Source organism: Alligator sinensis, unplaced genomic scaffold (assembly GCF_000455745.1).
Source record: "Alligator sinensis unplaced genomic scaffold, ASM45574v1 scaffold185_1, whole genome shotgun sequence".
NCBI lineage: Eukaryota > Metazoa > Chordata > Crocodylia > Alligatoridae > Alligator > Alligator sinensis.
In genome coordinates this window covers 303,601-318,434 of record NW_005842649.1, presented here as the reverse complement: position 1 = coordinate 318,434, position 14,834 = coordinate 303,601, and the positions used below count along the sequence as shown (strand labels likewise).

At 37.8% G+C, this 14,834-nt stretch overlaps 1 protein-coding gene across 10 annotated transcripts in view; it reads right to left on the bottom strand.

Annotated features, from left to right (window-relative positions):
• Positions 1-14,834, bottom strand: part of ZDHHC21 (zinc finger DHHC-type containing 21) — an 81,504-nt gene that overhangs the window by 9,407 nt on the left and 57,263 nt on the right. For 6 of the 10 annotated variants that reach the window (XM_006033660.3, XM_025215538.1, XM_025215537.1 and 3 more), the window contains 2 exons: positions 10,384-10,427; positions 499-9,873 (listed from right to left, as the gene is read on the bottom strand). In XM_006033660.3, the coding sequence (XP_006033722.1) occupies positions 9,741-9,873; positions 10,384-10,427 (177 nt within the window). In that variant the 3' untranslated portion in view covers positions 499-9,740. Of the gene's footprint in view, positions 1-498; positions 9,874-10,383; positions 10,428-14,834 lie in introns of those variants that run through there. The other 4 variants (XM_025215539.1, XM_025215540.1, XM_025215545.1 and 1 more) reach the window with 4 other exon arrangements.

Below are 14,834 nucleotides of genomic sequence, written 5' to 3'. Positions count from 1 at the left end.
CGCGCCGTGGCGCCCCCCCCCCCCCCCCCGTCACTAGGCTTGAGCTCTGTGGCCAGTGGCCGCAGCAGTCTTCCAGTGCTGGGTGCGGGCTATGCCCAGCACCAGTCGTAGGTGGCAGCAGCAGCCTCCTGTCATCCTGAGCACTGATCCAGGGGCCTACACCCCGGGGAGGAGTCTGGCATAGCCCCACAACCCTCCAGGGCGTGAAGGTCCTCAGATCTGCATGCAGGATGACAGGAGGCTGCCGCTACCAGCAAGTGACACACATTTTGCTTGTCAACAGCTTGAGGTGCAGTTTCCCTCCACCTATCTCTCTGAAACTTGGCAGGCTTCATGCCCTCAGATAGGGCTACCATCCCTGCAATGTTCATCTGAATCAGGCAAGAAATGACAAAGTTATAGGCATTTTCATGATTCCCCATTACAGCCTATGGGTGAAACGTCGAAACAGCTTCAATGAAACTACATGGAACAGTGCTTCAAAACAAAACAAAACAAAACAAAACAAAACACAACAAAACACAACAACACAACACAACACAACACAACACTGTCCCTCTGAAACAGCAAAACAGAAGTCGAAGTGAAACAGTGCTGTTTTGCACAGCCCTAATACACATCATAAAGTCTGCCATAAAGCTCTTTTGCCTAACTTGAGCAACTCAGTATACTTTAGATCCAAATCATGCTTACAGTTAGACAACTGTACAACTCAACTGAAGTTAATCAGGTTGCACTGGATGCAGCCAAGTAGATTTTAAGTACTACGTCTTGGTTCAGTAAGGTACTTGCGTAATCTCACTGACCGACTTCAGTGGGACTGCTCAGTGCTTAAGGGCAGGCGCATCCTCACATTTTGGCCGGATCAACCCCTATGTGTCTAAAATGCTCAGCTGCATTGTACTTATTAGGAGTTTGGAGAATGATGCTTTTTAAAATATGCAGCATGGGATTAAGGCATACCACAGCAAGACAGAATTGGGCTCTGTACTTTGAAAGCAGTTCTCCAACTCCTGTCCAACAGCAGTCAATAAAAATGGACCATTTCTTCCATCAGTCGCCTCCATCCTCCCAAAGGCCTGGAGGTCCTGCCATATAGACTAGTTCAGCTCAGAGTTAACCTTAATCCATAAATGCAAGAGAAATGCCTACTTTTTCTTTATAAAGGCAAGCAACAACTCCTGGTATGTTTCTGCACTCTTAACTATTTTCAACCTGAACAACATGCACACAAAAAATGACAGAAATAAGGTGCCTGATTTACTGTATAGTGGTTACAATGACAATACATTTTGATATAAACAACAAACAAATCAGGCATCTGTTACACTTCATTCTGTTTTCAAACATCTTTGAACAGAACTGTAATACTCTCTTCTGATAAGTATATTTATTTTCAAATAATTTAATTAAGTTATCAAAATAATTTATAGTCTGTGCAGACTGAAGTAATTTCATCATTATGTTTTCATAATAGTTTCAAAGCCTAATATTACATCTATATTCAACAGGGATATAGATTACTTCTAGTGGTTTGACCCTGAACAAGTTTAAACATGTTTTGCCATGATTTTCTGCCTAGTGCCTTTCTGAATAGGCATTTGTTAATTTGTAGTAATTGAAGTAAATGCTTCTTAATGCATTGTGCAATTTAGCAGCAAGCGTATCTTGCCATTTTCACATCTAAAAAGATCAAGCTCTGTTTAATAGGGGGGAAAGGAAAGAAACAGTGACCAAGGAAACAGTAACCCAGTACCACTGATTAAAGCTATACAAATTGCCATTTCTTCCAAGGAGTAGATTTTTTTTAAAGTATCTTAATATTTTGCAAAAAACAGTTGCATGTGTTTTACAAAATTACAGCCTTTTAGGAGCCAGTTCCTCTTCTGTCTCCATCCCAATCCATTCCCAAAACTGAAATGCATCTTGTGATGAACAGGACTGATGACAAGTGTGTATCAAGCATAACACAAATGAGAGAAATCTACAACACTGTGCTACTGAAAAGGAAAAGGAAGAGGCCTAAGTGACTTACATTTGTACTACCTACCTTACTCTAAAAAATTCCGTTTATTAAATTATCCTGTAAATTAACTGGATGATGTTACAGTAATCCAATATAACTGCAAAACCCTCACACTCTATCTGGTATCATTACAAAGTCACCCATAATGAGCAAATAGAAACCAACTATATCAGTAAAGGCTGAAAACTGATTAAGATCTGTTACCAAAAAGTGATCTGTTTGAAATTTATAAAGTATGTGTATGGAAGAACACAATTCTTCCAGCTGAACCAAACAAAAGTAAATTCTTAACACAATGGTCAGGATTTCCTGTCACTAAATGCTTCTGCAGTAGTCACCAGGATTCTGCATAAAAGTCAGGAAGTACTAGCTTCAGGCACTTACCAATTAAAAGTAATACAAATATTATATACATACAGAAAATAATGCTTAATATACAGCAAATCTCTGCTGTTTATTATGCCATGAGAAACAGTATTTGTTCAGAACCCACAAAAAAGTAAGACATTTTCTTCAAGTTTGCTTATACAGGCACAACAATTGATTAAAAATATGTCAAGATTTTAAGCAGTTAACCCCCTTGCTTTGAATCACAAGACCTAGAACTGTGTATTTATCATCACCAGCACAAATTATTGAAAGAAAAGGAACTGGAGAAATTAAGCTTAAAAAAAGAAAGTCTCTCATATCTACTGCACACATTCCCAAGTCATCACATCACTGAGACTTTTATTCTTGCCAGTAAGAAGTGAACATGTCTGCCGTTACACCTTCTCAATATTGCTGGTCCGTGCTAGGGAGACTGTGAACGAGCAATGAAGGTGAGAGGGAGCAGAGCTGAGACAGACCTGAGTACACTAGCAAAATTCCTGTTCCAGAACATTATCAAAAATAAAAAAGGAATGATTTTGTTTGGATAAACTTAAGTATATTGTAACCGGGTGTGCCCACATAACTCTGATCCTTTAATATCAAATCACGTGTTAGTCCCTCACACGGAGACATGTAAGCATGCCCTGCAAAGATACTTCATTTCACACCCTACACATTCTTTTCACTGTACACTTAGATTCGTTACTGAAATATTGTTTTGAATGTCACAGTGACTAAAATAGAGAGAGACAGTGCAAGACTACAAAGTAACAGTGTCACGATATTCAGGGATACTGAATGCCCGCAACTTCCACTGCCTTCACTGTTGGCTGAGAAATATCTGAAAAATTAAATGTGGGAATTGTTCTAGTTCCAACTGCCTTCTTAAATAAAATGTTTAGATTGACAGACAGGTACCCAGTAAGAAAAATCAATTAGCTGAGCTTATTCAGCAATCCAGAACTGATACTAGGACTAAACTAAGGCACGAGGATCTATGCCCTTTGGCTTCCAAGGCCCTTCAAATTCTCTTTCAATGTCCACTAGATATCACCGGGCTGGCCTGTGCTTTGTTGCCACCTGCAGGGCATATACAAAATCTGAAGCAGCAGGCTGAAAAACAGGAGAGTGGAGTGAATCTCTAGGCACTGCAAAAGTAAACATGGCACCAGAATGGAGATACAGGAAGGACACTGAGTAGAGACCTATTAGAATTCAGCAGCGTTCTCAAAATATGCAGAATGAGCAGCCCTCCTATTCAGAGGAAGGGGCCTGGCCCAGAAGAATTACATCCATCTGGATTTAGGAGGAAAAGTAAGTTCCAATCAAGCCATCCTTCTCCGGAGTGGGAAAGGATAGCCCTTGAGACATCTGGCCTGTGTTAAGTCTTTAATTACCCCATCTAATTACCCCATTTCAAGAGAGCCTACAGGTCGCTGCAGTTCGGTCAAGCTGTCTTAAGAGTCAAGTTGTCTTGGGAATGGCAGCAAACCTTTCACTACAAAATGTAGCATAGGATCTGACAGACTGGTGGTAGAAGAAGAGGAGAAACTGGTACTACCTGGTTTGAAGGACAAAATAAAACAATACACCTTTGTCCTGAGAACATTAAATCAATATGCTTATTTGCTCATTGGCAGGAATCTACATGGAGCAGGAACATGCTATGTTATAAGCCACTATGAAACAATTTATTAGTCAATTATTCCCTTGCAGATAACTAGTAATAGGATGGATTGGTGAGAGATGCAAAGTGGCATTAATTACTGTTCATACTATTTTAAGCAACTCTTATCTTTCAGTATTGGATAATCCCAGAAGTACACTTAGGTGTTAATTTGGGAATATTTTAAAATGTACATACAATACAATTTAAGTAGTACCATCACCAGTGGGATATGCCATGTATACATGGAATGACTATTAATACCCAGGAGCTCAAGACTCCACCATGTGTTAAACCAGCATATCGTTCTTCTAAGAGTAGGATGTTATTTTCATTAAGAAAAATAAATCTAAGGGGTCAGTTTGAACTAAAAATATTCAGTTTTATCTTCAGGTATACCTATTACGGTTTAATCTTATTTGTGGGTAGCAACAAAATTATGTCTGAGGTGAAAAGAAAAAAAGATAAGAATCATAATCAACTTAACTCATATATAATCTATAAAGCAGCAACAACCAGCTACTAGTGATACTGCTGCCAGAAAGACTGGCATCTTACTATGAACAAACCTTAAAAAAATTACATAAAGTATTTTTTTCAGATTTACAGTTAAGTAATTTAAGCAACTTGTGTTTCATTACAATAAAACACTGTTTTAGCACAGCAAATTCTGTCTTAGTGCTCCTCAGATCCCATATTACTACTTCTAATGTTATTCAAGGTTGCTTATATATATATCCAGTGGTTTTCTATGATACGAAATACTATAAATGTTTGCTCATTAATGATGAAAAGTATCGCTTACTTACTAAATGAATGAAACCAGGCATCAAAGAATGAGCTTTTCAAGTGTTCAAACTATAGTGCTATTCTTATTATTTCTCTCAATTTAATAAAGTTGAAACAGTGTATTCTTTTGGACCCATCTGCCTTGCTTTCCCTCCCCATTTTCTATTTATGAGCACCCAGATACAAAGCAGTATTTAGTCCAAGTCCTGTCTGTCCATCCAGGTTAATTTACTAGCCTGCCTTACATTATTACTGAGTCCTACCTGAGAGTAAATGTGACAATACTTCAACTTCTCTGCCAACCAGAACTGAGTTTAACAATACTGAAAAGGAAGTCATTAAGGTATAGTTCACTCGCTCAAATGGCAAGAGTAGAAGATTTACTGACAGGCAATGAGCAAGGAAAAAAAAACCCCCAAACTATCTTGCTTTTATTTTAAAAGTTCCCTAGTGATAGATGAGATGTTTTACCAAAATCTGAAATCCTTCCAAAAGATATTATTATCCCACAATTTACTGTAATGAGGGTCACCTAGGACACATGCTACTTCTTCTCTTAGACTGGACAAAAAACTTTGTAAATGAATAACGAGAAACTTCAGAGATTAAATTTCTCTTTGTGAAAATTCACAAAACATTCAAGATGCACAAATACCTGATGACTCCCTAGAAACAAGTATGTAACAAAACCACAAGCCACAAAATTGGTTTACCATTTGATCTGATCTGAAGGATACCTTCTCTAGTTAACTACTCCTTGTCCAGTTTACTACCAACCCTTCTGATGACAACACTTCAACACAAAATCCTGCAGCTGAAAAGGAAACAGACTGTTTCCAAAATGCTCTCCTCAAGGCCTGTATTTCCATTTGTACAATACAGCAAATACTATTTTCTTATAGCCAATATCTACAGAAGTCAATAAAGATGCTTATAGTTATTACTAACATGAGATCCTTCAGGATTGTGTGCGTTCACAAACCTTGTGAAACAAAGCTTAGCAAAATCAATTAGTCTTCAGAAATGATCAGTGTCAAAGGACAAAAAGACGTAGGGGGGAGGATAGCAAGGAATAAAGCAACAGCTAGTATCCAGTACTGCTTTAATCTCTCTAACTTACTTTTAAAAGTGGTTTTGCCCCCTTTGTATGTGTTACCTCGCCAGTTGTGGTATCACCTACAAATTTGTTCAGGGTTGAATTTATATCAAAGATAAAAGCATTAATAAAGTTTGTTATATGTGGACTTTAAAACAACTAAACAAAACAAACAAAAAACCAAAAATGGTTAGATGGTCAGATAAATCGTCTGAAAAGTAGAAACTAGAACATGTCTAAGATTATAGGGATAAGACTAACATCAATGCTTAAACCTAACAAAGCTCTCATCCATGGAACAAAACAGGTCTGGGGAATCCTGACTGCAAGCTCATTGATTTAGTGAATATACTAATGGGCTTGAGCCAAATTTTAAGTGTTTTTGGGCCCCCAACTTTATATACGGTGAAGAGGGTTGATATTCAGTATTTCCTGAAAATTAAAATGTCTCAAATTGGACTCCAAAACTCATTAGAAGCAACAGACTGTGATATTATCATTCTCACAAAGCAGTCAGACAAGGCCTGAGAGTCTCTCATAAAACACAAATTTTAAATCTGATACTTCAGCTACAGTTTGTTTTTCTCAAGCAAGTATCTCTAATTCTGACAGTTTTATTTTTTATTTACAACACATAATTTTGAAAGAAAAGCTTTTGAAAGAAAAGTTGGAACTGAGTTAAGCAAACTGTTTTAACCTTGCTTGACATAGAAATACAAAAATACAAATTATGGATCTATTCAAAGGATTTGCTAGATGTCTGTACTTCAAATTTTGGGGGTTTTTTCTTTAAAAAAAAAAAAAAAAATTGGATGTATGCCAGATTCACGAGAACAGATTCTTCTAAACAGACTCTTTCTTTTAATGTAGTTCTTTCTATTTCCCACCACTTATTGCTACAAATAACTACTGTGTGAGAATGAGGGTTCAGCAATCTATAAGGCAGGGCAGCAGAACAGCATCTCTTCCCCAAGTGGACAGCCAATGTTATTACAGGACATGGCCAAAAGACAGCACTTTGGGAATGGGAGAGAATGATACTTCCCAAGATATGAGCATATAGGTAGTGTCACATATCCAATTTAACACTTATAAATGCAGTTAAAATGGAAGCAGACACACATTCAAGGAGTTTGTGACACCACTGAATGTAACAAAGTTGTTCCTTTTCAGGAGAGGGTTACCTCCTAACATGCATTAACTTTAATAGATTCAGTAACATCCCAATGATTTACAACTGTTGCAAGTGAATGTGTGACGACCATATGTAAGCCTTACCTTTAGCCTGATTGGCTAAAGACTTAAGTCAGTAACACCTACTAATCAGCCAAGTTGGAAACTATAAATTATAGATATGTACCTAAATACACACACAAACACACTACATTCAGCATACATTTATTCTCAAGCTCCAGTCACTGTAGGATTAGTTGATAAATTATTTCTTACTTTTTACTTTAATATTGAAACATAGCCACATTCTTAGGTTTAGGCTAATTGCTAATTTTTCTCCTTGTAAAGATGATAAGATTTATTGTTCTCATCATTTCAATGTATGTGTATATGTAGTTTACAATATTGGAATAGACTGGTTACAACACAGGTTCCTATATTCCATTCAATTACATACTGCAGTTTTGGGTCCCCCAATACTAACTAATTCAAAGAAATATGTAAGAAAGAATAATTATATGTCCCATAATGCGTAAATCAAGGTAATTTAAATGCCTTGATCCTGTCCTTTAATGAAAGGCTTCAGTGTTTTATGACCTGCAAACTAAGATACTTTATTAGCAGGGCAGCTTAACATATAATTTATATATACATACTATATTTATATAGAGCTGTTCTTTGCTAAATTTGTTAAATATTTACACAACAGAATAAGAATGCCTGCAAATTTTTCCCCAGAGTTTTCACTAAAGATACAGCAGGCAACTCCCCTTTCCTTAAAGAGGATGTAGCAGTTATTCTATATTGTGGACATTTGTAAACTTCAAATGCCACATCAGCATTTTTATCATATTTTAATAATTTTAAAATTGGCTTAAATATCAGCCAAAGGACTACAGCTTAATATGCGAGTATATGAAAGGAATAGTTCAACAGAATTCTAAAAATCCCAGGAAAGGAAGCACTGCACACCTTTAAAAAAAACCCACAGAAAATAAAATACATGCAGTTTGGTTTCAAATATTATTTTTAACAGCCCTTCAAAATTCAAATCATTTTAAAAATGAGACTTGTATGACTGCCAAGAGATTATTTTAATCTTTCTGCCAAAAAAGGCAGGTGGACCACATTTAGATCTTTAAAAAGCTATTCAACATATTCATTATTATTAAAAGATTATAAACCTTGCCTTCTTTAGCAAGTGAATCATTCATAAATTGACTTAAATTCTCTTTTAATGCATTTGCCAGTAATTCAGATAAATACTTTTCAGTCTGTCTTGTTTGCTCTGATTGCTGTTATTTGTAATGAGGGTCATCTAGGACACGTACTACTTCTTCTCTTAGACTGGACAAAAAATGTTGTAAATGAATAATGATAAACGTCAGAGATTAAATTTCTCTTCGTGAAAATTCACAAAACATTCAAGATGCACAAATACCCGATGACTCTCTAGAAACAAGTATGTAACAAAACCATAAGCCACAAAAATTAGTTTACCATTTGATCTGATCTGAAGGATACCTTCTCTAGTTAACTACTCCTAAAAAGAAGACCCCCCTGTATTCAAGAACAAGAGCAAAATGATCTCATGCCCCAACACAGTACCCAATTAGAACAGTTCATCTACCTCACTGTACATGGTAATATAGTGCTTGTCTGTAAAATAAGTATTTACATGTAATACTTAAAAGTATATTTATACACACTACCCATTTACATATAAGCACCTGAAAGGTAATTCTAATTCCAGTAGTGACAAAATGTAAAATAGAACTTTAGTAACTACATACTGCTCTGTATATTTTTACTTGGTATATCATATCAACTACTCGATTCTGTATTTTTTTAAGTATGCATTCTAATATTTGCACCATCCAGATAATATGTGAAATTATTGCAAATTATGAGGACATCTTGGGAGAAGGAAAAAAACAGAATATTATCCTAAGGTGTTTAATAGCTTTCACTGAAACAAGAATAATGATGATAAATCATAAGGTGCAAATTCTAGCTTCATATAAAAAACTTCTGGAAAATATCTAGGAAGAAGTCTGATTATGTTTAGAATTTAACCTTCTTGCAATGTAGTGCTGCATGATTAATATCATACATCATAAATAAAAGAAGGCATTAGGGAATTTTAAAAACCAATTGGCAGAAAAAAGAACCTTCACATTGTTTTGACAGATCTATTGTTAAAAGAAACATTAAAAAGCTAAATGCAAACGAAGACCTTTAGTTTAGATTCGATTCATATTGTAAACTTTTGTTTCTTATTCAAAAAGGAAAAAAGAATCAAAATATTCTGTATCAAAACAAAATTAAATAAGACTGTATTGCAGTCATTTATGCTTTTGTTATTAACCTCAAAGAATAAAGAAATCCCGTGGGAAAGCTAATTTGAAAGTAAATATTCCATAAACTTAAGCAAAGAACTTGTATTAATCCCACAACAGAATCAAGACCACTATTAAAATAAAGCCTGGGGCACATTATGATGTCTAAGATTGGTGGGTGGATTTTAATTGACTTGAAGACTGTCATAGTTCTATTATCATAAAACCTGTAACGCACTTCCAGCATGGAGGACCCATCTGTGCCCACCATCCATCTGTTTAGACGTGATTGGCAAAGTGGTAGGGAACTCGCAGTGGTTGCCTCTGCCTGAAAGGAATAAACCACAGGATCTTCCAGCGAGTGCCAAAAACTTCTGAGAAGGTCTGCTGCCATGGCTTTCGGGGGCTCGATCTACAGAAGACAGCATTATTAGTGAAAGACAGCACTCCCATGGTGCACTTCAGTCAGTTAGAACAATACGGGTTGGCTGGGGATCCATTACTGGACTCTGATGAATTGTGTCCCAGCATCACAAATACAGCCTTTCTTTCATTATGGCATGCAGCTGAGACTTAACTTTGGATAGCAAAAATGGTGTCGTCAATCAACTGAAGGCAACTTTTGAAGCAGAGAAGGACCTCAGGATCAATGAAATGTGTGTCAACAACACAGTAGCAAGTATCTTTTGATCTGCGCTTTTGAAACAAAATATAGTTTTGCTTGCTTTGGGCAGACAGAAAACAAGAATAATCTTGGGATATTTTGTCTAAAAACAAGCATAAAAAACCCCACTGACTCACTGCTACAGAGAGGACATGCAAAAACCCATTCTAGTGTCTTCAGTTTCCTTTCACACGCTGTTTTAGATTGTTTGCCTTTTGATTATTTAGCAAATAAGTCAGTGAATTTTATTGCACTTACATTTCTTCACAACAGTTTGACATTTTTTCTATACTTGTAGTGTCCTGTTGTGGAAAAGAAAACACTGTTAGAAAATATTTCCTAACATGCCTAAATAACAACAATTTTACCTCTAAAAAGTAAATCAAGAAGGAATTGAGCCCATAAAGTACACTATTTTGAAGACAATTCAGTAGGATTACATAGAATTGTACCCCATACTAATATTAAACCATTGTAAAATTACCTGCAGAAAAGGTTTACTCAGCCTGCTAAATTATCTCTTCCAAATATGCAATGCAACTATATTGTGCAGCTTTTTATGATGGCATACATGATAGCTAAAAGTAACCAAAATAACACTATTTATACACAGGACATTTTAAAATAATGTGTACAAAGAAAACTATTGTGAAAAGCACACATTTGCCACCCTTTTAAAAAGGCACCTCTATAGCAAATGTGGAGATCTGACAGAAAAGAATACCAGAGACTAAATTAATTTCCACCACAATTTAGAAAAATGTTACTACCAGGACTAGAAATGCTTCTAAAAAGCAGATGCTATTAAGGAGCTTTTAATTACCTAGTTTCACACATATAGTAATGTGAACAGTGCCACCAAGAGTATATTAAGAGTTTCGGTAACTTCTATAGGTAACTGCTGTAACTAAAGGTGATTATTTTAGAATTTAAAAAGTCTTAATTATTCTGCAGTGAAGACAAACCCCTATGGTAAAATTAATTCACACTTAACTTTCTAAATATTTGCCTCAAATGACAAAATATTTAATCATTTTACCTTGGAGCATTTCCAAACAACTTTAAAACATTATCAACAACAGCATTTTTATCTCTTCACAATTTCAACATTTACTTCAAAAGTAAAAATACTATAAGTTAACTATACTTGGATTTTAAACTACAGCAACAGCACAGTGCTGTTAAATGGATAAACATGATTCATTGTCCCAAAATAATTTGGATCACTGGATCCAAAACATAACAATAACTATTTAAAAATGATATTTTTCATGCTTTTGTCTCTGTTTTGAAGGCAGTTTGATATGTCCCTCTGGTTAATGATTAATTTAGGCATGTACAGAATGCATCTGTCAAATTAAATATACTGGCTTTTGGATGAAACTGAGGGCCTGTCTATTGATTCAGCCATGCAGGAAGAAAGACAGGACAGAAGGGATATGGTTTAATTAGGATACAACTTTATTAATTCATCTGGGAACACTAACCAGCAACAAATCATACGGTGCAGTCCTTGACTGTTCCCACTTCTTTTTACCACCCTCCCTTTTAAGGGGGATTGGTAAACAGGAGGTGGTCTTTCTATGTATGAGGTATTAGGAGCCACTTTTCTCAGCTCCCTTAGGGAACCTCCCTTGAGCCCATTTCTAATTCTAGTCTATCAGAGTATCCAAATCCCTTACTCAATGAATACCTGTTGATCTACTCTGCTCTGCCTTCTGCCTGACTTCAGGCTACAACACTAACTACCTCTCTCTACTGAATGAGTACCTGCACTGGACAATTACCACAAGATAAAGAGCAAAAATTTACACTGAACTTCCTGATCTACTCAGCTAGTTCCCTGAATACTGTGAGGACGGTGCAAATGAACTTACTCTGAATTACCCAATTTAGCTAGCCACTGGGTAAAATTCCTTTTCAGGTGTTAAAAAAAAGAAGATAAAAAGTACACTGTCTATAGCAAAGCATAAAACCCAATCCTATTCTGATCCTATTCACAAATGGATGGGAACTGCTGCTAGGTAGTGACAGAGGTCACTGCAGGAACAGTTTATAAACATTATCCACACCACTGATGCCCACAGATAAACCTTCCCCTTCCTCCCATGTTTGGAATAGGGGGTACACATACCAAGCCTCCATAACCCAAACAAAAGGATGACCTTAAAAGAAGCCAAGAGCCAATTTTGTTCCGGCTGAGGCGGCAAAGTCTCCTACCTAAAGGCTGATGGAAGCACGTTCTAATTCCACCACCTGCAAAAATTCCATTTGCTTGAGCAACTATTTTTTCCATCCCTGCCTTAATTCCTTTTCAAGTTACTAGTAAACCTTTAGTTGCTTGCGTTTTAATTGCACTTTGAGATCTTTCAAAATAAAAGCCACTAAATAAACAAAAGTCCCACCACACACATACACATGGCTTAGTCCATCTCGTCTGTCTGTCCATAACACTTTTGTGGGGCATGGCTCCTGGCGGGGCATGGCTCCAGCCAGTGCTGTGTCAAGAATGACAGGTGGGGAGCGGCTCCAGCGGAGCAGGCCATGCAGATGCAGAGCAGGGGGGAGCGGACATGGGTAGCACAGGGCCAGATGCAGAGCAGGGAGGAGGGGGAGGGGTGGCATGGGGCTGGATGCGGAGCAGGGGTGTGGGGGGTGGTTGGTGGTAGTGAGGGGCAGTGGATGGCGGTGGCCACCCACAACCCCATGCAGGGGGGACCATGCAAGGGGGGCTGTGGCACAGGGCCGGACGCAGAGCGGGGGGCTGAGTGGGGCTTGACGTGTGGCTGGATGCAGAGAGGCGGCAGCACGGGGTGGTAGGTGGCAGCAGCAATGCCATGTGCAAACTTCCACCCCCCTCCCGCCTCCCCCCAGGAGGCAGCAGCAGTGCAGGGTGGTGGGTGGTGGCGCTCCATCCCTGACCACCCCCACCCCCCCATCATTTTTGATGGTCAATTTGCTAGTTTCTAGAACTGTTATAAAAAAACATTTTTAGCAAAGATGGAACTATAGTGGTTGAGACTGACAGTTTTCCCTTTCTCCACAAATAATCAATTTACATTCATTGAAACTTTGAGCCTTTGTGTAAACCTATTAACTTGCTAGGCACCAGGTTACAGAGATAGCATTTTGTATGTGTTTTAATACCGTATAGCTTTGTATAGGGTACACCTAAATATTTTTACATGTGTAAGTCAAATACTTGTGATTTTGAAGACTGATTGCCCTAAGACACTTTCTGACTGACTGATGCCACTGGACTTTTTGACTGAATCCACGGACTGGCTGAGCTGTCTGTGCCCATCACAGCACTGATTCCCAGGTGGTGCTCAGCCGGTACTTTGAATCTCACACAAAAAACTATTTCTTAAGAGAATGAGTTAAGATAGTTATGGGGGGAAAGGTTGGAAAATGTCTTCCACATTAAAAACACTAAAAATTTAGTTGGAAGGACAGTCAAAACAGGTGGTCATCCTTCCCTAACATTAGGAAGGATACCTGATATTGTTTAGCTCTACAGCAACTGAATTGGGAGCAGTGAATACCTTGTTAATATGGGAGTGTTAAAGTGATGTAGCCATGATGGTCCAGGAATTGTGTGAGAGGCAAGGATTTCTTATGATAATATCTTTTATTAGACCAACTGCATAGTTGGAATAGAGACAAGCTTCTGAATGCAAGACATTATTCGTCAGATCTGACATTATTTCTAATAACAGGTAGATGAATTTAAGTAGTCAGGAGGATGATTTCACTTCATCGGGTCTGAGTGGATCAGGATTGTTTTGCATTCAAAAAACTTTGTCTAACTACCCAACAAAGCAGTTTGTCCAATAAAAGATATTACCCTAAGAAATCTTAGCCTCTTGTTCATGAGAGACTTTTTAAAGAACTTAAAATGTAAAGCAATTCAGACACCTCTGAAGAGCTGAGAGTGAGGCTGGGGGGAATGGGAAAGAAGGAGAGTCTCTTTGAAGTTTATCTGCTTGAGAAGTACTGGCAACTGAACTTAAGATATCTAGTTCCCCCTGCTGCTACCTCCCTCCCCCGCCCCTCAGTTTTGCTGCCAAGCAACTGGGCCAATTTAAAATTTATGTCACTTGAAAGGGAACCAATTTACTTTCCTCTATGAAAGTGAAACTTCACAGGAACCCAAGTAACTCAGAAATCAGACTGGTGAAAGAAAAAGGTTTAAAAAACAAACAAACAAACCTTGCTCCTCAGGCACCTGAAACTAAGATGGTTTTCCTACTCAGAGCTGACATCATTCAAATTTGAACCAGTGGACTTAAGGGTGGAAGACTTTAACCCCTTTTACTAATATCCCAGGACATTTGGACCCACTGCTGAGTACTGGAACAAGTACTAGTTTCCAAAGTACAAAATTCAGTACTACTTGGGAAGAAGGCCAGAGCACCACAGTAAGTCCTAAGTTGCTAAACTTGCATACTAGCATGACTTGAAGGAAATGTGTTTTTACCCTGATTTTCTGTAATTCTTTTGCAATTGATTATTGGGGGGGAGGGGGGGAGGAAGAGACAGAGAGGGGGTGGGAAAGAGGGAGAGAGAGAAAGAAAGAAACAAAGAAAGAAAGACTTTGACTTTTAAGAGGCGTTTATTCCAGGGAGGGTGACAACTCGGAGACAGTAAAGAGTATGTACACGTACGCCCGGATACCTGGGCCTCACGGACAAGGCCTGGGCTCATGG